At 37.8% G+C, this 24,002-nt stretch overlaps 1 protein-coding gene across 1 annotated transcript in view; it reads right to left on the reverse strand.

Moving 5' to 3' along the window:
• IMPG1 (interphotoreceptor matrix proteoglycan 1) overlaps nucleotides 1-24,002 on the reverse strand; it is a 50,595-nt gene that overhangs the window by 6,756 nt on the left and 19,837 nt on the right. The window contains exons 6-12 of the mRNA XM_054630546.2: nucleotides 23,578-23,663; nucleotides 22,370-22,516; nucleotides 21,052-21,110; nucleotides 19,295-19,315; nucleotides 17,643-17,896; nucleotides 16,152-16,228; nucleotides 14,842-15,343 (exon numbers count right to left, since the gene is read on the reverse strand). Coding sequence (XP_054486521.2) covers nucleotides 14,842-15,343; nucleotides 16,152-16,228; nucleotides 17,643-17,896; nucleotides 19,295-19,315; nucleotides 21,052-21,110; nucleotides 22,370-22,516; nucleotides 23,578-23,663 — 1,146 coding nt within the window. The remainder of the gene's footprint in view (nucleotides 1-14,841; nucleotides 15,344-16,151; nucleotides 16,229-17,642; nucleotides 17,897-19,294; nucleotides 19,316-21,051; nucleotides 21,111-22,369; nucleotides 22,517-23,577; nucleotides 23,664-24,002) is intronic.

Raw genomic sequence — 24,002 nt, forward strand, 5'->3', positions numbered from 1 at the left:
GAAAGGAGAGCAAAGTTTTGCATTGGGAATATCCTTGCCTGAATGAGGTGGCAATTGTCCTGCCACCTCATTTCAACAAAAGCTTCAGATGCTCTTCTCTTGCCATGTCCTCATGTTTCTTGTATGATTAAGGATACGGACAGATTAGAAAAGCAAAGCCTAGTGATGTTCTCTGTTTACAAAGCTCTTGCTATTACTTGTTATGCTGCTAAGGAGTGAGAGTCACTTATCAGTTAAGAGAACTCAGAACAGCTTTGCTAGCATTAGTGCCTGAGGCATTAATGCAGGATGATCTACTGATGGGATGAGCCTGCAGCCCCACAGACATCTCTCTCAGCACGAGAGCACACACTCCAGCACACACCATTGTGATGGCATTTGTTAGGCAGATTATATTTTAGAAAGATAACTACAGGAGAAAGACGTACTGAAGTGGCTTTGAAACTGCAGCAAATTTGAAGCAGAAATACACAGCCATATATATATTGCACACCTGGCATATAGCTGTGTGTATATATATATATACATATGGTCTATACATAGACTATAAAGGTCTTCTGGCATCCTCTTATTACAAGCAAAGTAACTTAAAAGGCCTTGAGGGCATACCAAGACAATCTCTGAGCATCTATCACCTGTTTTTATAAGCTGCCAGTTCTTAGCAATCACTGTGTCTCCAGCTGAAAGAGACAGACAGCAAGTGACCCAACAGTTTGTGTTGGTTCCTGTTAGTAAATGGGCTCACATCAAGGGCTGCTGGGCACCAACTGTGGCACAGCACCAGTCCCAGACCCAGGGATCACTGACCTGTTCTTTGTCTAACAGGTGTCATGTTACTGCTGCAAGATTTGCCTACACAAGTGACATGTTGAAATCAGCACTGCAATGATTTACAGCTCGTTTTACCGAGATTTTCCTCTGTCTACACAAGGCTTCAATAAAATTCAATCCTAAGAACTTAGGAACTATGGATGAAACAGAGAAGACAGAGCCATTTCATAGAATCAAAGAATGGTTTGGGCTGGAAAGGAACCTAAACATTATCTAGTCCAACCCCCCCTACCATGGGGAGCTTCACCTCCCACTACACCAGCTTGCTCAAGGCTACATCCCATCTGGTCTTGAACTTCCAGGGATTGGGCATTCACAACTTGCCTGAGTAACCTGTTCCAGTGCCTTACCACCCTCACAGTAAAGAATTTCTTCCTAATATCTAACCTAAATCTACACTCTTTCTGTTTAAAGCCATTCTCCCTTGTCCTGTATCTACATGACTTTGTAAAAGATCCTCATCCAACTTTCTTGTACACCTCCTTTAGGTACTGGAATGCACAGTAAGGTTCCCCCCTGAGCTTTCTCTAGGCTCAACAAGCCCATCTCTCTCAGCCTGTCTCCATAGGAGAGGGGCTCCTGCCCTCTGACCATCTTCATGGCCCTCCTCTGGACTCCATGGTGTTTTTTGTGTTGGGGGAGCTGAACAGAGCACTCCAGGTGGGTTGTGATAAGAGTGGAGTTCAGAATTGAATTACCTCTCTTGACCTGCTGGTCAGTGAAATGAAAAACAAACCCTTCCCAACCCTTTGCATTTAAAATGTTGGGTTTATATATTACATCAATATATATTGATTTTCAGACTAGATGTAAAGAAAACAGTTTTTTTATTATGAGATTGGTGAAACACTGGAACATGCAGCACAGAGAGGTGGTGCATGCTGCATCCCTGGAAATATTGAAGGTCAGATTGAATGGGACTCTGAGCAACCTAATCTGAAGATGTTCCTGTTTATTGTAAAGGGGTTGAACTAGATGGCCTTTAAAGGTCCCTCCCAATCAAACTTATTCTATGAATCTTGGAATCCATATGCACATAAAATTATGTATAAAATTTTGCAACAGAACACAAAATACACTTACATCATTCATCACAAAGGAATTGTTTGTAAAAACTTCACCAATTTGCTTTCTAGATGAGATTTTCACATCAGAATACAATTATGTTATGAAACCTCTACAAGTACAAACTCAGAAGATTTAGACACTCAGTCTCAGCATATTTCATTTCAGCAAAAAGTTTAGTTTATAGAACTATCATTCAGGTGTAGGGAATCCACAGAGGGCACAAAATAAGTCAATGAAATCAAATATACTCCCAGAGTAACCACATTGAAGGTTAAACAATACAATGGAATTAAAAGCTGATGTCTGCAATAAAAACTGCAACTCAAATTTCAGCCACCTCTTACCCTCTCACAAAGTTGTTTGCTGAACTCCCCAGATGTTTTTTAAGACTGCATAGCCAAGGCAGGACAGTATTGTACCAAGAGTATTGTAACAAAAATTAGACACCCATTGGCAAAGACATGAAAGCACTAAATTAAGAGGCATTTTCCTGTGCCCGTGCTATATTACATCTTTGTAAAAGGAGTTGTCCATGTAGGCATTTATTCCCTGCTGAGGGAATGAAATACACAGATTTGATTTATCAGAAAAAAAACCCCTGCCATTTCAACAACTTTATTTTAGGTATCTGATTAGTTGACCCTCATATTTTTTTAAATGAGGGAAACCCTTCTAATTGACCATGAATAAGGAGTAATTGTTGGGGAAAGGTCAAATTGTCATAAGACATTTTCCTAGAGGGTTTGCATTAATGAGCAGGCCCAGAATGTTATACTTTAAGAGGTCCTGGCATTTCCTTTCATTCATGAGCATAATAAGCACTGACATATTTCCCAAGTCCACTGGTGGATATTCTGTACATGCTCTGTATATGAAAGTTACAGTGCTACAATGTCTATGTATATATCTGCATACTTGCTGGCTGAAAGAAATAACCAAAGAAGGGAAAAGTGTGCAGTTAAGAGATTGGTTCAAAATACAGAGTAAGAATCACCTTGTGTGCAGCTCTGCTGATGCCAATACCAGATGGATACAGAAGGTAGATGCATTCAAATTTACATGTTTTGTTGGTGCTTGAAATGTCACTAAATCCCTGGACACAGGACTGCTGTGTACAGACAAAGTGCTGAATTTATGTCTGAGGCCTTTAATTTTAACTAGGACACAAGTAATATGAGGATTAAAAGAATTAAGAGAAGAGGATCATTAACCTAATGTGTCACAAGTGTCTCCCAACACATGATTACTGATTACATTCATCTTTCTAACTGCAAAGCCAAGACAAAAGAGCCACAGTGATCTAAGACTGTCATTCTGTCTGTCTGTATGGACCCTCCAGAGAGGAGGTTCAGTGTCCATTAAATCCATAAAGCTCTTTCTTCACTAACTCCAGGGAACCTGAGTTCACTGGGAACACACACCATCTCTCCTCCATCCTCCAGTCCTAAAACCTCTTTTCTCTATTAACCTTTTTCATTAGCATCCACACTGGAGCTCTTGGCTAGTCTAACTTTTCATAGGACAGCCTGAGAGCACAGCTCTAGCTCTGCTACTCACTCCACTACTATGATGTTTTGAGTAACTTATAGAAGCCTTCATCTTATTTTGAAAATTTCCATACCTTGCAGCTGTGCTTCATTATCAATGTTCTCAGCCTCAAAGATAAATATCATTCTCACATGATGTCACAAGAAGAGTATTTTCTATCTTAATAAAATACAGCTTAGCAATGATAATTTTCTCTCATTATTCTCAGGACTATTTACTTCTACCTGACATTGAAAATTTAAAGAGTAAGACAAAATTTGTGAAATCAAGACCTGAACATTTAAACCACTACAGAATTCAGGGCATTGAGCAACCAAAGCTTACTAATCCTGTCTATGTTCATTATGAACAAAGGATGATTCTTTAGCTATTCTCCACATGGATATCAAGGCCAGCCTTCTGTTCAGTACCAGACAACCCTGTCTTACTGACTTTCCTGCTTAGCTAAGTAATTTGTGAAGGGCCACAGACTGTGTGTTTGACTGGGGATGTGTTATGACATTGCCCTCATCTCATTGGGATTTTTACCATGAATTCTTTTTGGGAGGTCAGTAGTATTATTTACTTCTGCAGTGACTGAAGAAACAAAATGCAAAGAACTCTTCACTTGTTTCAATGCATAAAGATTAAGAGAAAACCATTAAGAAAAAAGCCAAGCCATGACTGCTTTTATTGCTCTGCAATTTTCCCCTCACAGCAGCCAAGTCTGCCTGAGAGCAGCAGAATGATGCAGCTCACTCAGTCTGACTGCCCATAAACTTTTCACTGCTGCAAGTCAGCCAGTCTTACTCAACTCACACAGAATTTTCAGTACAGGTGAAGAATTCTCTTCATGTAATGCCTGTCAGTATTTTGATTGATGCAACTGTCCTTGGGAAATGGAGGCTCCCCTAGACTTTATGGAAGTCAGTCTGTTGCAGAAAGGAGTCACATCTGCCTTGAACAATTTCATATTTGGTCTCTGCACCAGTACAAGTGCTCTGAAATATCAGTTTCTTGTGGGATTAAAAATTCATTCTTTCTTTGATTATAATTTCACATGCATTTGCCATAGCATGGCTGAAAATAGTAATTCCGCTTGCTGTTCTATAAATACATTTATATCAATAATTTGCTGTTTTATAAAGGACTTCTGTTACTTCAATTAAAAGTTTTCTAAAGAAGACTCTAAAGTTTTGAAACAATGAAATCAATACATTTAATATTTTGTAAAAAAAATTTTTGACTTCAAGTTAATAATTTAAGTACAACAGGTGGAGATAGAACAGAAAACTATTAATTGAGCAATCTTACTTTTTAGACCTGTATCAAATTCATATGTTGAGAAACCTGATGTTGAACCTTAGCTAGTGTCTTTGGCATTTTAATTTTTCAGCAGTTTTAGAGGATTAAGCATTTCAAAGACACAGATATAATTTAAACAATACAGAAATAGCTGCTGTTTAAAGCAGACCCAAAATTCTGAATAGAATATAAGAATATTTTACAGAAAGGTGAGGTGCATAATCAGATACCTTGTGTGGACAGTAGGTCAGTGGTAGGTTATTTCCATAACATGACAAGTCACTTTCACCATTTACAGAACCTTTTACCTCTTCTGCTACTGAGATTGCCAGATAAAATTACACACTAATGCTCAAGCACTCTGAAAGTCAGTTTTCTGACTAAAGTCCTTGCTAAAAATTATGCAACCAAGAATAAAATGCTCTTGTGAAATAAGTAGATTTGTAAGTACATTTACATAAAAACATGTAAAAAATGCCAGGTATACCATGGCTTTTTTGTATTGTAAGATATTTTGTATTGACATTCTGCATCATTTTCTACCATAGAAATATCATATTAAAATATATATTGAACAAGAAAGATACCATGCTAATCTTGGAAGCAAACCCCAACAGCAGTGAATTTGCAAAGAGAAATGCACTTCTACCAAGGAATAGAATCAAAACCAAATAAGAAAACTCTTGATTAAAACAATAGCTTCAGGAGGATTTAACATCTCTTATTCCCATTGTTGTATGCTCTCAATTAAATTTGAAAAATTTCTTTAATGAATTTAAAAAAGTAATGAGATCTATGTGAAAACAGCCTGGGCCTTTACAAACACCTAGAAAAATAAAGAGACATCCCTCTAAATGTTGCAAACACTGCTGTATGACACTGTAAGAGTTTTAGAGCACCCCAAATGGAGAACCTGGAATACTCTTTTTGATTTATTTTATTTTAGAATGTTTGGAAACAAAATCTGACAAGTAACACTGCTTATCCTTCAGTACTTAAAATGCTCTCCAAATTCCTGCCCATTTTCTCTATTTTTCTCAATTGTGCAACAAGAAAAAGAGCAAATTTTTGTAGAGGATGGGCCCATCAGACAGTTTTGCGGTAACAAAGTTTATTAGTTTACAAAATGGTAAAAACAAAAAACAAAATACAAGTTACACGATACAAATTCAGGTAATGTGTTGACCAAGGGCCTGAAACAGAAAAGAAAAACATGAAATTAGAAAGTTAAAACCAGTGATTCTCTTATAATTTCATAATCAGATGAGCACTTGAAGACTTGCCAAGAAAAATGAAAACACTGAACATACTTTTTTTTCCCCCCTTGTACTATGTAGTCTCTTGTATGAGAAAACAATTCATGGAATGAAAGTTATAGAATGAGGAGTGTTTTGGTCTTCTAAATTGTGCCCTGGATGTAGGTAGTCTGATTTTTCTCAATGTTTTAAAAGGAAAATGTGACTTTGTGAGAGAGATAGAAGGAGATATTTAAGAGGGAAGATCCTTCTGTCTTTATGTTTCATTGTAGAAATACATTTCAATCTTACTGCTATTGAAAAGGACTGGGTCAGATGCCTTAGTGCAGACTTGGCTTGCTGAATGCACCCATGCTTGGATTGTGCACCTGAGCAGCCCAGAGCAGCCAGAAGGATGCTCAATGTTAAACCCACAAAGCAGGAAAATCGTCCTTACAGCCATTGGCCCCAGGTTTGAGTGCAATCCCTCAAGAGACCTTCATGTAACACTGGGGGGCAGAAGTCTTATGCCATGAGCTGGTTTTTCAAAAAAACTACAGTTAAATTAATATTTGGGACTGTTCTCACATAAAATGACTGGATTAAGGTACATGAGTTTCATTTAACTTTTCCAATTGTTGTTGAGTAGCAGTGACAATACAAAGATGAAACATTGTTACTCAAACTGCTCATAGAACTTACAGGTGCATTGGGATGCTAAAAATAGGAAAAAAAAAACTAGTGAGCTGTCCATAAAATACTCTCTTGACTCCCCCTGAAAGAACTAAGTATTACTAACACTAACCTTCTTGCCATAGTTTTAAAAGAAATTGTTAATAAGAGGGCAAAACCTCCTTTTAACCAGCAGGAAAAAAAAAAAAAAGAAATCATTATTTTTTGTAACTGCAGCTGATGCTGACTCTATTCTCTTCTACTCTGCCACATATCACCATTAAAATCATCTGCCTTGATGCTTTCAGGCATGCATTCTCCTCAAGCCACACCAATTATTATTATTATTATTATTATTCAAGGTTTACAGTATCATGTTTGCAGTATCATGTATCATATTGTGAAGTTCTTCAAGATTTATTCAGCATAATTTTAATTTTTGTTGTTTCCCTTTGAAGTGTCAGTATCTGATTCTGAAATGGTGATGAAAACACAGGGATACATAGGTGTAGATATAGATGGTATAGAATAGGGATGAGAAGGGAACTTTGAGCTTATTTTAATTATTTAATACAAGTTTAACCAGGGCTTCAACAACTGCTCTAGGCTAAATATACATTTAGGAGAAAGGACTGAAATGTGTTGAAATATTTTCCCAACTTAATTTCTTTCCATCTCTAGAAAGATAAATTAAAACTATGGCAACTTTTATGGGAAGATGGACTTTAGGAAGCTACGAAGATGCCATTCATGAACAATACTTTTTGTTTTTCAGTCAAACCCAGCAGGCTTTTCTGTGCCAGAAATTCCCTGCTCCAACTCTGCTTGAAAGCCCATTATTCCAAACTGCATGGCAATAAAGATGGTTATTAAGGAAAGTTTGACTCTGTATAAAATTTTGACTATAAAACTCTGTTATTGGCACCACTATTCTACAAATATTGTATACTACAATAATTTAATTTTAAAAGGTCTACCAACTGGGGAAGAATGAAAGAGAAGGCCAAACATGTAAATTCAGTAAAATGAAGAAGAAAAAAATATTTTGCATCCAGGCTTGGTTTAATCATGTTCTTACTGATGCATGTAATGATCTTGCTGTTCTACAGAATGAAAGTGAAATTTTTGTGTCCTTCTAATTTACACCTGGATGTCATTGCTTGAAATTTAGATTTTTCCTCTACAGAACTTCATAGAAAGTTTGAGAAAGAAATGTTAAGGACTTATGGGAGAAAAATTGCATGTTATCTTCAACTTAAAGTCAGAAGTTACTGGCATTTTCAATTAAAACCAAAAAGTCTATGACACCCCTGACAGCAGTTTCAGTTGTAAATATTCATAAACACGAATCACATTAAATTTAATGTGATTATTGCAAATATGCCTCCATTTAAGATTTTTATGTATTTTTGTTTGTTAGTTTTAAACACTGTAGTGTTTTAAAAACACTAGCTGCTTAAATTGATATTAGCATCAGTGCTATCTATGTAAGGCATCTTAAGATGGCTGAGAAGATCAAAGCTGGAAGGCCAAGCCCTGTCTACAGACAGAGATACAAAATTCCATTGAGATATGGAGCAGATGATGGAGCAGAGGTTATTCAGAGCACCCAAGTAACAACTTGTTTATAACAGTCCAATGCATGTGGCATGAGTTTTTCTCTAACAAGGAACAGACTAAAAAAATTCCCAGTCTGAGGTCAAGTGGACTCTCCTATGCTGGAGAATATTGAATTCTCCAAAGAGAGGAGATTAATAATTTAGAAAGTCAAAGTTTTAGTACCATTTGATCATAACACAATTTTTTTAAACCCAGCATTTCTAGCAAGACCAAGGATTTTTAATAAGTGAGGGAAATGCATTATTTAGGGTGTATTAGTCTCAGCAGAGCCACTTTGCCTAATATTTGTTCCAACTGGACTACATGACATGTAAACTTCATTAGTTTCATTCATTTATGACATGACAAATGTTAACCTTACACTCCCAGCACAGATGTCTGTATTATTTGTTTTAGAATATCCTTCTGATTATAATGCTGCAAAGACCAGGGGCTTTAAATTAATTTTATTCAGGACAATAATATATTTAAAATACACATTTAAAATTATTTGTGATACTGGTCCTTCAAATTCTGAACTTATTTCTGCCTTTTATGTTTGCCTTTATTAGACAATTAGAATTATTGCAGTCATGTCTAAAATCTGTAAACTGCCTCAAGATTTTAGCCCTTTAGTTCTAAAGAAAATTAATTTTCTGGAACAAAGTGGAATTAAACCACATGCAGCAACACATATATATCCCTCCTGGAGTGAGAGCTCCTTCATGCACTGTAACAAAGAGGAAGAATTATGGGTGGTTTGTAGGCTTGACTACAAAGTGTGACTGAACAAGTGGTGAAGCACTGAGGTCTATCTTCCTGCTATTTTCATAGGTGCACAATGGGGTATTACATTTTTTCATTATTATACATTTTTTCATTACACGAGAAGATTTGCATCTGGATAAACAAATTTTCTTAGCAGCAATATAAATTGTTTTCAGTACTTCACACAGTCATTTTAATGACTCATTGGAATTACCAATTGAGTTTAAAGAAAGTTATCACTTGTTTTGGTTCATTTGTGTTGTGTATTTGGGGGGTCATGAATAAGAAATAATAGTTGAAGGAAGACAAGCTTAGCCTTAAAGTGAAACAGAAGTGGTTGGATAGCTTAATAATTTAAACAAGTCATGTGTTAAATTGGAAAAATAGATAGTGCTCACTTTCTTTCAAACTTTTTTGCTTGGATTAGTCATTTCATTTCAGCATTTCTAAGTATGTTTTGAAGATGTGATGTAGTTTTTGTTCTACTCCAATTGCTACTGCTGTTCCCAGCACAGAGACAGCTGGGCAGATTGCTGTCATTAAATTCTGACCAGATGCTAATAACTTACTTTAATATGTTTAGGATTCCTCTGGAATACTCTGAGTAGGCAGTTCTAACCAATCAAAACGTTTCCTTCAATCCAGCATATCCTAATATGGGCTGCTGGAACTCTTCTGTTCACCCTCATCTTCCATTTGTAGACAACTTTCAGACTACTTAATATTGTATAAGGTGCTTGAGAAAATGACATTGCTAGACTCACCTGTTCACTTCTCCAAACATCAGGCAACCTTCACAAGAAACACTCTTTGCACATCTGAAGCAGCAAGAGACAAGTAGAAGGGCATAGAGAGAAGCTGATGGGCAAAAATGTCAAGAAAATTCTGTCAGTTTATGATCCAAGAACACATGAGGAAAACATAAAAATATTCAAGGGAACAGAAGAGCTCTTACCCTCTATATCCATTGATGTAAAAAAAATGGTGAGCGTTCCTGGCACAATGAATGGGTGAATTCCAATCCTGGGAACTTCCAGAGAGGTTCTTGCAAGAAACAACGGGGTTTTCTTTTCTGTGACAATGCTGGTTATGCCAAACAGAAAACTGTGCTAAGCAAAGACACTGCTAAGGCAGCTGAGGTTGAAACAGAGGCAGAAAAAATCCACAAATGTGCAAAACCCTGAGATTTTTTCCTAAAGATTACTTGGAAATAAGAATGAGTGACGAGTGTGCCACCTAATTAACTGTTGGGTAGCAGGATAATATTAATGGGGACAACTCGCAGCAGGTTTGTGTGAACATGAGATTAATTATGGAAATAATTAATGAGACTTTTATCAGTTACACATACAGAGATGTGACCATCATATACTCCTTATCAGTGGTTTCTTCTCACAGGAAAAACTCCTGCAATAAACCCTGCAGAGTCTTTGTCTCTCAGAGTCCTTCTTGAAAGCCTGAGGATGACCCAGGCTCCTCAAACAAATTCAAATTGCATTTCTTACTGTTTAGGAAGCCAAATATTATTGTTTGTTTTACTGCTGAAATTTTCTTGGTTTTTGAAATAACATCTGTCTAATACATTACATAAATTGCTTCCCTTTTGAATTGTCATACTGTTTTAGACAGTTGCAGGAGGACTGCAAAGAGAAGAAATTTAACTGTGCAGAAGAAATGCTAATGGCTTTTAACTGCAGAAGGAGGAAAATATGAAGAAGAAAGAAGAATGCTGGAGAAAAGTATCATCTCAGATAGTAGGGGGAAAAAACTCTCTTTTTTGCACTAGTTGTAAATGGAAAATAGAAATAGACAATATTTTAAAGGTGCTACAGCAAAGAAAAACCTTTCTGAGGTGTCAGATATTGAAATAGTGACATCTGATACAGGCATTTCAGAACTTTTCAATTAGACATATGGAAAAGTGTGCCCCAGCCTTTCTTCTAGTTCTGTAGTGAAATCTCAGAACACTCGGCTTACCTTAAGGACAGCTTGGCATCTTCCTGCTGCTGTTTCTGGACTAGGGCAGGGGGTGGAGCAGCTGCCACCACCACCATGTGGCCAGCACAGAGCTCCAATCCCCCTGGCCTGCTGCTGGCTGCCCATGGACAACCTCACTGTGCAGAGCTGCCCCTCCTCAGCCCACGCCTGCTCCTGGCTCATCCCTCCCCCTGGCTGCCCACACCTGGCAATTCCCATTCTTCCACGGCTTCAAAGGACACCTCTCATGGACTCTTCATCCCTCACCTGTTTCTGCTCACCTTCCTCTAGGTGTTGTATGCAGAACTTTGCCTGTATTTATGGGTGTGAGGCTGAGGCTGTTTATCTCTTTAAAAACTGTGAAAGAAATTTTTTAGTTACTTGCTCAGTGATCTTGGGCAGGCCCAGTTAAGGTCGTTGGTGTGGGATGTAGACATTCAATATTCAGGAGTCTGTAGTGATGTCCAGCTCCCAGTGCACACACGTGACAGCCAGTGCAATAAAGCCCCTCTCTGAAACAGAGCTAATACCTAAAAAACCTCAGACTATGTTATTTTTGGTAGCCAGTTTTTCCTTTCATGGTAAAGAAGAGTGAATTTAGATTTCTAAACACATGATGAAGAAAATGTGCTCCATCTTCTGGAGAGTAGGGTGGGGAAATGTTTGAAAACTAATACAATAGAATTTCAGACAACTGTTTGGACTCTAATCCTCTGCCCAACCTTATACAGCACTGTCTGAGTAGTTCCTGCTATTTCACACCAAAAACAGTTTAAAGACTTTTTTCCCCTTCAATATTACTAAGAAAAGCAGCTATGAAATGCAGCCAGGAACAAAGTGTGAAATATTCTGTACCAGGTAGGTTCTGCTGCCATATTAAAATTAATAGTACTAACACTGGTGACTTTAATAAAACCTGAATTTCCAGATTGAATTCCATTAGTTCCCATGAAATGCACAATATATCAGGAAATAAAAGGCTACAGGAAATACTGTACACACAGGACTGCCAGAATTGAAAAAGGCTTTAAAAAGGGAAAAAAGTTTTAAAGAGTAAAGAGTATACATTTTAAAAACTCAAGAAATAGGTTTTCAACAGCTCTCCTGACTGTTAGGCATGCAGTATGCTTTGTGTAGTGTAAGCTTTTAAGAAAATATAATAGCTGCAGCTTTGAGTCATTGCCAACACAGCATCCCTACTTTTTAGACAGGGAACAATTATTTTTTTTCCCTGCTACTCAGCTGCAGAAATAATGATGGAATTCTTATACTCTGGTGCTTGTTTCAGACATTACTTTTATTCAACAAGGTGAAACAAGATAGGATACCTTATTTTGGGGTAGGCTTTTTTTTTACAGCTCTAGATTTTGTTCTATTTTGCAGTTTGACAGGTTCTAACCTAAATATGCAGCAAATAATTTCTTAAGGGGTCAGTGCAAGTGAGTTAAAGATCCTCAGCTTCTTCCCTTCAGTCACTTGGAGCTCATAGGCAAGACATGTTTAAGAAATTGAGAAATAGATATGTGACTTTATGCAGTTTTTATGACATCAAGTCCCTAACGCAATGAGTGAATAGAATGAAAAATGCATGACTTTCCTTCCCCTGCAAATGTAGCACTTTTCCACAGTTATAATGAATGTTATTTGAAGGTATGCTGTGCTTTTATCAGTAACACTACAAGACTTCTCAGCATGCATTTGAAAATAGTTGCATGTAAGACTTTTCATCATAAACATTATTTTCAGGAACATTTGACAGCTGATTCTTGTAAGAAGTGATTTTTCTAAACTTTAAGTCACTCTGCTAATCATAAAGTATTTGTTTTTCTCTCATTTCCAAAATCTGTTTATAAAAGCAACATTATAGAATGGGAAGTTTATATTCAGTGCATTAACTACCATGCAACAACATGACCATGAAATGTGCTGTGCTCTTCCCAGTCAGGAGCTGATGGTTGGCACCTTTTACATCCTCTACTCTCTAAAACACTGATGTAATGATTTGCTTGATCCAGAAAAACACGAATGGGTGTTAATCCAGAAAAACATGAATGGATGTTAATCTAGAACTTCCTTTTTTTTTCCCCTGACATGATTTTTTGCTCTGCCTTTTTGAAATTTTACCATAATACTCTGTACTGAGTGTTCCTTATCCTTTGGCATCTGTTGGGTTTTACAGGCTGTATGATGAATGGACATTCCCCACTCCCACACCTCTGCCAGGCAAGCCCATTGTGAAGGACTGTGAAGGATGTTATCACCATGCAATCCTTGCCCAGCTCTCCAATCAGCTCTGCCTGGCCTGTTTGCCTTACACAATGTGGGCAGGCAGCAGGGATGAAGGTCCCTTCCTGCTGGCTTTGGACATGCTCGATAAGGAGGAGAAGGGCTCACTCTTCTCACTTCAAGAGACTTCTGGAGTACAGGAGGGACATGAAAGGCCACTGCCTGGGCAAGGAGGGTGCTGGTTGAGCTGGGACAGGGTAGAACCTCCTATGGGAACAGGGAACTTTCCTGCAGCAGGGAGCAAACTTACAGGCTTTGAGTGTGATGCTCTTAGATATCCAGAAACACCAAGTGTCGAGTGTCGTTGTGCGAGTTAATGCATGTTGCTGGAATTTTGCCCTGAATTTGCCTTTTGTTTGTTTTTCTCTGCAGATTTTTTATTATTGCTTAGAGACTATGTGGGGACATCAAAGAATCCTGCTGACTCCCATGATGTGCTTACCTGCCCTCTGCTATCCTTTTGAGAGAGTCAGTCAAAAATCTGAGACAAAGCACATATGAATATTCAGCCAAGAACTAATTCCTCCCTTGTGCCTGTAGTGACCTCTTGCATCTTACACAGGAAGCACAGGCTTTGAAGTGTAAATAAAATTTAAGTTTACTGGCCTAACACTGAGATGGTAAGGCCAGGCCAGGGAGCAGGATTGGAGGGGGAGCAGACAAGAGCTGGGACAGATGGAAGGAAACTCCTCCTAATCATGGCTATTCCTGCTTTGGCAGTGGAGGCTCCTGCCCTGCACAATTCAGCCACCTGCACACAGTGGCTCTTATGGCTTTGTAGCTGCTGGCAGAGGCAATGGAAGCAGTAACCTTACAGATATTTTGCTATTCTGGGGGAAAGCCTAAATTGCCTGTACCCTAAAGCTGACCCTGATCTTTGTCTGAACTTTCTTTAGTTTGCAGGGTCAGCTGTGGGAAATGTGTCTATCATGTATTTTTCATTTGAACGGCTGCATTATCCAGACTTTTCTTTTATTATTCTTTATATCCTTTTTTCTTTTATTTTGTATTTTTCCTCATGTAGATGGGTGCTTCCATGACTACTGCATAGATAAAATGGAATAAACAAATAGAGAAAACAGAAATTTAAAAAAAAAATCACATTAATCAGACCTGTAGATATGAAAGCTTTTCTGAGCCATGGTACTCTTTGCTTGAAGAAATTATGTCATGTTACTCTCGCAGCTATCATCCACAACTGTCAGTAGAGCCCCAAGTAATTTACTTTCCATGTTCTAAGTACCAATTTTTTTAATGTTAATCTAGAACTTCCTTTTTTTTTTTTTTCCACTGACATGTTTTTTTGCTCTGCCTGTTTGACATTTTACCATAATACTCTGTACTAAGTGTTCCTTATCCTTTGGCATCTGTTGGGTTTTACAACCTTGAACTAAGGTGCATTAGGATTTTGCTGAAGAGACCATCAGAAATGTACATTTTTCACCTTTGGTTGTGAAGGAGAATTTTCTGTCACAATGGAAAGGAATGCATACTGCTCTGACACGTGACTACACGTGCCACAACAGCTGCACCTCTCCTACTCTCCCTTACATAAAAATCTCTTGTGTCTTACCTTGTCCAGACAGGCTGTCTTGGTCGACTTCCTTGAAAGGAGGTTCTGCTATGTCAGTCAGTTCTTGCTTCTCTTCAGCTTCCCTGTCCAGCTCTCTGGCAGGCAGGAGATGGGGTGTGGTGAAGCTCCCGGTGGTGCCCAGCTCCACTGGAGACTCAGAGCCACCCGTGAGCGAGTCCTGGCCAGCAGAGGCATCTGCTGGGGGAGGCAAATAGGAATCCTCTGGTTTTGGAGGACTGCTGGTGCTACCCAGAGCACTGAAAGGCACTGTGAAACTTGGGTGGTCAGTAGCAATAACTTGGGTGTATGGATATCTGTCCTGAAATGGTTCTCTGGAGGGTTTGGTAGGAAAATCAGGTTCAGATGTAATAAAATTATTAAATTCTTCAGGGATGCTGATTTCTTCACTTAGAGCAGGGCTTTCAGTTGTAAATTCATCAACAAATACATCTCCTCTTTGATCTACTGTTGCTGGACTGGGATAACCTAGTGGGAGTTCCTCCTAAAAAAGTTTTAAAAAAGCAGCTTTCATTATTATGTTTGAACTTCATTGCTAAAAAGGCAATAATCTCTAGCCACACGAGCTAGCAAATAGTTAAGTCAACATGGGTTGGGTTGGAAGGGGCCTTAGAGCTCATCTAGTCACAAGCTCCCCTGCCATGGTAAGTGACATCTTCCACTAGACCACGTTGCTCAATGGCACATCCAACCTGTCCTGGAACACTGCCAGGGCTGGGGCATCCTTAACCTCCCCAGGCACCCTGTACCAGTTTCTCACCATCCTCACAGTAAAGAAAATCTACTGCATATCTAACTTAAATTTCCCATCTTTCAGTTTGAGCCCATTTTCCTTGTCCTGTTACTACAGATCTGACAAACTCTGTCTGACAGAGTCCCTCTCCAGCTTCCCTGCAGGCCCCTTCGGATACAGGAAGGCTGCTATGAACTCGTCGGATGAATAAAATGTTTGGCATGTACATGTGATCCTGATCACAGTTCCTGTAATTTTAAAAGTGGTGGAAGGAAGATGACTTTAACTAGCCCTGTAAACTGCTCTCTTTCTGTCATTAAGATGTACTGCTGAACTGATGAGCCACTGTTTACGTTGTAATTAAATCTGGAAAACATAATCAGGCTGTAATATTCACCTGCAAGTGCTCTAAACAGTATCCCTGTTGCAGTAAAACAACACAACATTCATCCTTACAGAATGTACAAAAGGCACATATGTTATTCCAGCATAAGAAACTTTTTGTGTGTTTCTTTTCCCATGGAGAAATAAATAAACATGAAAAGTGTTATTAACCTACCAAATCAGGGCCTGCCAGAGGAATAGTGACCACACCTTGGATATCATTGTCTAAATCACTAGGTGGTATAATAGTTTCTGCAAAGAAAATCAAAAACATTAGAAAGAGAGAAAGAGACAGCACAGAATACTTCAGTACCAGCACATTGAAAACTGATCAAAACACAAACTCAATTAAAAAAAAACAGTACTAAAATGTTCTCCATCAAAAAATTGCTTTTAAAAATCCATCTAAAGACAAAAAAGTATCAATTCCCATTCAAAAATGCAATTATGAAGAAAACCAAACTTTATATGCACTATTCTTCATATGCTTTATTTAGCATAAATGGGATAGGTCTGCAGAGAGCTGAATCATGGAGGAATGCTTAAAATGATCTGAAGTGTGAACCCCTCAGTTAAATCTGCATGGACTACAATGACTCATTATATTGTGCTCATTAAGCCTCAAGCCATTCCAGTTTTAGCCTGAGTCCACACCGTTGCAATGTCAGTGTTTTGGCTTTTGTGCTCAGGCTGCTCCTTTCACCTCTCAGAGAAGAACTTAAAAGTACTTGCATGCAAACCGTTTGTCTAAAATTGGTTATTAGAATTAACTATTGGGAGAAAGTTGATTAAAATATTTATTATTGAAGTGTTCTATAAAAATTTTTTCTTGGGACTTTTCCTATACATTAAAATATGACACTTTATTCTTACAGAAAGTATTAGTTCAACTGAATAACTTTTTTTTTGGTAGGAAAATGCTGCTGTTTGCAAATGAAACACTGTAGCTAAAATTTGGTATGGGTTTTGAGGTTGTTGCAGTAAATATGCATATGAAAATTATTTCAAATTATTTTCCCCCTTTTTTAACACATCTCTCAAAAAGTAGATTGCTAGCTTTGCAAAAATGATTGATGAACTAGAAAGGGATATTTATTAGCTGGATTACTGAACACCAGACCTTCAGCTTCTGCTGGAGGTTTTCACACCCAGCTTGTCTTCTACACTCCCTCTGTTTCAGTGTGTGAGTGAAACACATCTTTACTGATTTTATCTGGGGATCAAATGCTGTTTAAGGGCCCAGTGTCTCTGATGCTGCTGAGAGGTTAGATGGCTTACTTACAATAAAGATAGAGCTTTCAGAAAGCTAATCTGATGTTAGAGGCAGATTTAATTTTTTTTCTTGTTAAAGAAAGAGGAGTGTCCATACTGGAAGTTAAAATGATTCAGTGCATACTCATAGTATTTATTTTATTTTTCTCCTCTTAATGATGTTAGTGTTCAAAAAAACAAAAAACCAAGAAAAATATTCTAATACAGTTGCAAGTTAGGCTGTATAAAGACACATTTTACTATAAAACTTAACTTATTTCAACACCAAGGAGAATGGACTATGCCAGATGAAAGTCATCTGTTAGAGAAGCAAAGGACACCTTACTGAAATTGCATCAGTTTGGGAAGGCAAGATTCAGGCTTGTGCCTGGCACCTGCCACCTGCTGTACTGACCATCAGTAAACTGAAGTGTTCCAAGGTCCACTGGCAGGGACTGGTCTTCATGGAGTGCAGTGGCAACCAGCTGCTGAAGGTCTGTTACTGTCAGTTTAGTTGCTGATATTTCCCTCTCTTCAACTGGAGAAACTGGTATTTTTTCACTTTCGACCTTATTAGATCCAATAGTTGAGATGTCATCTGCTGTGCCTTTGGTTTCTGAGCCATCTCTCTCAAAGTTCACCACGTATCTTGCTACTGTGCTGCTGGATCTGCAAGGGGGAAAGGTGAGAATGCCCAGAGCAGCAAAATCAGTCACTGGCTGAGAAATTATTTTCCAGACCAACAAATCTGCAGCCATAACATATTCTGTTAGAGTAATGCAAATTTACTTCTTTCTAATGAGACTGTCACATTCAAGTTACTTTTTCTTCACCTAACTCCTTTTTTTCCCATGCATAACTTTTAATAAAAATTCCCACATTGAAGATAATTGCAAAAATCTTCTAACATAATCTGATTTAATCTGACTACTCAGAAATCTGTAGAACTGGTAGTATAGTGTGAAGTCCTTGACTACTGATTCAAACAGCTATGAAGGCACACTGGGGTTATTAGAACGTATAATCACACACTAATTATTCAGGAACCTATGAAAAGGGATTAGATCATAAAACTGGAGATAAGCAAAAATCTTATCACAAGAGACATTTTTTTTCTCTTTTTCAAAGAACAGCCAGCTAATGTGGCAAGCAAATCACTTTTTCACAGTGGGAGTTAGCTTTGCCCAGTGCAAAGGGGTGTGTATGGCTTCTCCCTGGAATTCATGTTTAACAGAAGTCTCAAATATTCACCATTTTTAATACATCATTTTTATACATGTTGAATTCACCTAATTAAATGAAAAATAGTGAGTACATTGTAAACATTTCTATTCCACTATGTTACTTTTTTACAATGTCAAATAACAATAAAGAGAAGAATTTCACTTTTATCTAGTGTGTGCAATATATTTGCATTTATATGACATTGCAAGAATTCAGGAAACACATTAGAAAATTCTTCCTTTTAAAGCATGAGCAAAAGAGAAATTCTGGGAAACTGCTAGACAAATTATTCCCCAGTAGCACTTTTAAGCAGCAAGAACAATAGACTCTGTAGCTGTTTGTATTACCAGTGAAAAACTTCCTGCATTTTATCAAGCTAGTAACTGGTCTCTTTGCTATTCTATCTGCCTTGATAATGGAGATAACAAATCAAATTCTACATACTTATGGAAATATTGTGTACATGGGAATACAGCTAGGAAACAGCAGATCAAAAATGAAAATTTGAATATAGTTTTCCTACTTATTTTTCCCTTTCAGTATACAGCTGGTATAAATCTTTAGTCATATGAATGTGAATTTTCTTAGGTCAAAGATTTTCTTTTCTTCAGAGACATCCTAACAAAATTTGATTACATGAAACATTCAGATTAAAGGTGTCCCTGACACTTTATAGCACAGATTTTGTACTTAGGCAGATTTTGTACTTAGAACACAACCAATTCACTTTGTCACATCAAGATAAAGACATTTAATGATTTATCTATGTACATCATAAAGTTATTAATAATAATTATTATTATAATTAGTCTATAAAACAATGATGAATGAGTGAAAGATTACCCATCTTTCTCCTTCTTCTGTCTTCATTTCATCGCAGAATAAAGAATGTGAGAAAGGATTGCAAAGGAAAGAAAAATAAAAATTCATGTTTACTGGTAAATAGTTGTCACACACTTCACAACCATCTTTTGACAATTTATCTTATCTTCTACATGTCATCTACAATTTTTAGCTCTGTGTGAAATTGACAGTCTACTCTCCATCAGTTCACTTTTTCCCTTCCAAACAATGGGAATCACTGTGGGGGAATTTGTGTGGGGAAACAGGAATTTTGTTTTACCATGGCAGTCTGAAATACCAGCTTTCCTATTTCCATGGTGAAATGGTGCAGTTTGAGCCTTGTCACTGCTAAAATCTGTGGTGGCAATGGGCACTTGTGGCAGTACTTTCCATGATCACAGTTACCATCCACCATGTCTATTCAGGCTGTAGTCAAGGGGTAACTTGAACCATTAATTACCTCTGGAAGACATGCCTATGTTGACCTTCTACACATAATGCTCAGTTATTTTCCCTGGTGAACTCTCCAGAATACCTATGATGTTGTCTTTTTTCATGGCTTTGTGGGAAATGCTGCTAGAATGTGTAGTACTATGGCAATAGTACCACATGGAGAGAGTGGACAGCAACACCCATCTTTGCTGATCTGTAACTCCTAAAGCTAACTAAATTACTGGATATTAGGAATCAATCCAATTTTTCCACCTGATGAATGTTCTTTCATACCAGCTAAGTCCAAGATATGATAGCAAAGTGGATCCCAGACCTCCTGGAGTCGCAACTAAATGAGATTAGGTACTGCAAGTTGTAACTATGAGATCTGCTATACATTTTCTCTGCTTGTACTGCAGTAGGCAGCTTTTTGTTTTATTAATTTCAATATAAAAATACAAGGAACTAATTTTCAGACTATTTTGCTCTTCTCTCTCCTTTTCCTAGGCAATTTTTGTAGAGAGAAATGCTAGGAAGAAGGATGCTCTTGTCTAAAATTGCATTGCAATATGAGTGTTCTTCAACATATATTAAATATTGCAAGAAGTACTGAGTGTTCCTGATGCTGTGCCATAAGACCGAATAAATTTGTCTTTTTTCCCTGCTCTTTCTTTCCTTTTTGCAGTTTCTTACTATTATTATTTGTTTTTCATTTGATTCTTTATGCAATGTCCTCCCCCTCCCCTATAAATTCTCTATTCTCTGAAAGAGTAAATGAGGTTGTGTTAGTAGTAAACACACAAGGAAGCTAAAACTAAAAGAAATGGCAAGACAGAACAGAAATTTACTGAAAAAGTGAAACTTTTTTAATTGTCTGTAAGGCCTGAGAAAGAACTACTGAAAAAGTTTTATATGTGTGAACATGTATCTTCCTGCAACCCTCTCTTGCTAAGGCACCTTCACTGCAAGATATGAAGGGCAACAAAAAAGTTGTCACCTAACTAATCATGCTACTAACTCTCTTTATCTTGTAATTTTAAAAAGTCCTTAATACAGGGCTGTTAACAAACAATTCATAGAATTTATTGTGTCCTTCAAGCTTCAGGGGAATCAAAGCTACTTTTGCTACTTCAAAACCTCATAGTCTCACTTGGGATGTGTCTGTACTTCTTGTCATGTTGTCCCTATGATATTCCCATAAAATTGCTTTCTGTTTTCAGAAATACACAGCCCACTGTTCTACAGGTCTCTTCCTTTTTGAGGACAAGAAGGAAGAGGAGAACCCTCGGAACCAACAAAAAGGAGAGCCCCATTTTCTTACTTACTTGAATCCTAACACGCGGATTTCTTTGAATCCTGGAAGTTTCTCAAATATTCTTTTCATCTATAGAAAACCATAAAAAAATCAGCATAAGATCTATGACTAAAAGGCAATCACAAGATGACTACATAGACAATATTTTTCATATTTCAGAAAGAGCTTTAGGAAACAGTCTCAATTGTGCTCTTTTGGGTATCATAATTGCTCAGTTTAAACACAATATTTGCTTTGCATGTACTTGTATTACCTGTTAATATTGCTTTTCTTAGTAATGTAACTATGCAAACAAGGGATAATCAATTTCATAGAACAGCAATTAAAAAAACATGAATCAAATGGTTTTCTCATTTTCAGTAGTTTTGGTTCATAAATAATTTTGTGATTCAAGTCACCTGTAAATTGTTAATTATTTAGACATATTAAGCAACTGCAAATGAGTTTATATTATCTGACAAATCATTTAGAAATGAAACGGTTTTAACTGTCTTGTACAAACAGAATAACAATACAATTTTAATTCCAGTGTTAACAGTAGTACAATTACATGGTTTTGAATAGAAGAGGCATTACATGTGTTCTACACAATGTCTGCAGGCACTTATGTCTGAGGGTAATGCTGAAAATCTTCAGAGAAACCATTTTTTGCCAGGTCTGCCAATGCATCCTTTACCATTTTTCTACACAGATCTGGAACTGAACCAGGAAAGTGAAATAGGTTCCACTAAGGAATGTTCATGAAACTGATGAGAGGCTTTAGTTAATTTTACTAAGAAAACCTTTTGGGAACCTCAAGTCATTAACTGCTATCAGTTAAACTGATAGCTGAACATTCAGTTAATATTATTAACTGCATGAAAATACGACAGATGTTCCAATTCGTACATAAACCCTGATAATGCACAATGAGTGTATGTCCTTTGAAGAATAGTTCAGACAACAGTAGCTAATTACTTTTAACATTTATATTACATTTTTCATTAGGTTTATTGTAGAAATTAAATTATGACAAAGTGTTGCCCATGAATTCCTGATTAAGTCTGAACAAAATTCCTAAAGTTATTCTGTTCATCCATTATCTGAGGCTTCTGCTGATGTCAAAGGTGTTGACTTGTTAGCTTGCTGGCTGAATAGATGGCTTAAATCTGGGGATAAGCTGATACTACACATGAAGGAAACGTGAAGGTCTTGAGAAAACAGGAATGACCTGTTTAAAGTGAGGGCAGTACATACTAATCCTATTTCTTGGTGAAGATAATTTCATAGTATGAACCTCAGCCAAGGTACAAAGTCAACAAATTTTTGCATTCATTAAGCATCCCTACCTGTAGCTGAAATTTGGCAGCTAGTTGTTGGTACTCTGGGGAGTTGGGGTCACTAAGTTCAGCTGTGTACTCCTGATCAGTGAGAGTCACACTGAATTCCACCATTTGCTCCACAGGCAGTTCAGGGACTGCATTTGTTCCCAGCTCCTGGAAAAGAAAAGGCAAGGACAAAAAGGGAAGAAATAAAACCAAGAGATAGTTTTCCCCTCCACAATTCAGTATTTAATAGGTAGAAATGGTCCCGTTTAAGATCATCCCCAAAATAACTTTCTGAACTACATTCCACAAAAGGTGAAAATTCCTGGTATATCTGTTGGCTTAATTCTTCTGTCTTTGCAAACAAGTTTCTATTACTTGAGAGGTAACTTGAGAATTGCCTTTGATATGCATAAATGAAGATGAAGAGAATCAAGCCTTTCTTGCACAGAGACTGTTACCAAGTCTTAGTTCCATCATCATAAAGTCACACAGCTGTTTTCTGTTCAGAGGTTTGCATTTGTTTTTTGCTGATAATAAAAGGGAATTATCCCTAGCCATAATACACCTTTCTTATGCAGTAAACTTTGCTGCTATTAAAAGTTGTTGTATTTTGTATGCTGTTTACCAACAGTATTTGCAGCTTTTCCCTCCACTGTGAGGCCACACATCTGTGCTGAGACCACAGCACAGGACAGGGAAAGCAGCAGCCCTTCCCAGCACCCCTCCCCTCTCTCAGAGGTGTCCCTTCCAGCAGGTGCTGTTAGTGTGCAGAGGGGCAGTCCCCAGTGCCTGCTGCATGGCTGCCCTCTGAGGGCACAGCAGTGGAGAAGCCTCTGACGGCTGGCTGGGCAGAAAAAGGCAAGGAAGCCCCAGTCCTATCTCCTGTGTCATGGCAAGCCCAGAAGGTATTCTTTTTTAGCATTATTTAATGAAAAGCAATGTTACAAAATGGTGCAAAATAGGCAACAGGCCCCTCCTTGAAAGACTGAAAACTGCCCAAAAGCTGGTTGCCATGCTTTTGTACTTTCTACTATATACCCAAAACCCATCATGCCCTACTCCAGTATATAACAGATGCTAATAAACCCCTTCAGTCCTGCTAGCTGAAACAGAGGGGAGCACTTGTTGTTTTTAAGCACTGTTTATAAGGCTTCTCCCTCTTTCCTGTTGGCTGAGCTCAAAAAGAAAAGGTGAGTGAAAAAGTGTGTGGGAACACAGGCTGTCCTCACCTTCACAGGAGCCTTTGTGTCATTGAAAATTTCATTGAGCAATGTGCCATTAGGTGCATATGGAGAGAGGGGTGTGCCAGGAGAGCCTGCAGGTGGAGAGAAAATCAGGAAAGAACATCAAAAGCCTTCACATCAAAAGCCTTCTCTTTGTGTGTTGGTCAGGGGTCAGCTCACTGGAGCAGCTTTCCCCCAGGAGGGAGGGCTTGAGCACAAGCCTGTGCCATGACTTAGGGTGTGGGTAAAGCTGCTGCATTTTGTACAATAGACAACCCTTCTTCCAGGTCAAACATTAGTGGTGTGGCACGTGTGTGACTGAAGGCAAAAATGGCATTGACTATGATCAATGAAATTGTGTGAGTTAATAATATTTGGTCATTTTCTGTCATGCCACATCATATATCACCAAGTGTCTAGGCTTAATTTTG

This window comes from Agelaius phoeniceus, chromosome 3 (genome assembly GCF_051311805.1).
Source record: "Agelaius phoeniceus isolate bAgePho1 chromosome 3, bAgePho1.hap1, whole genome shotgun sequence".
Taxonomy (NCBI): Eukaryota; Metazoa; Chordata; class Aves; order Passeriformes; family Icteridae; genus Agelaius; species Agelaius phoeniceus.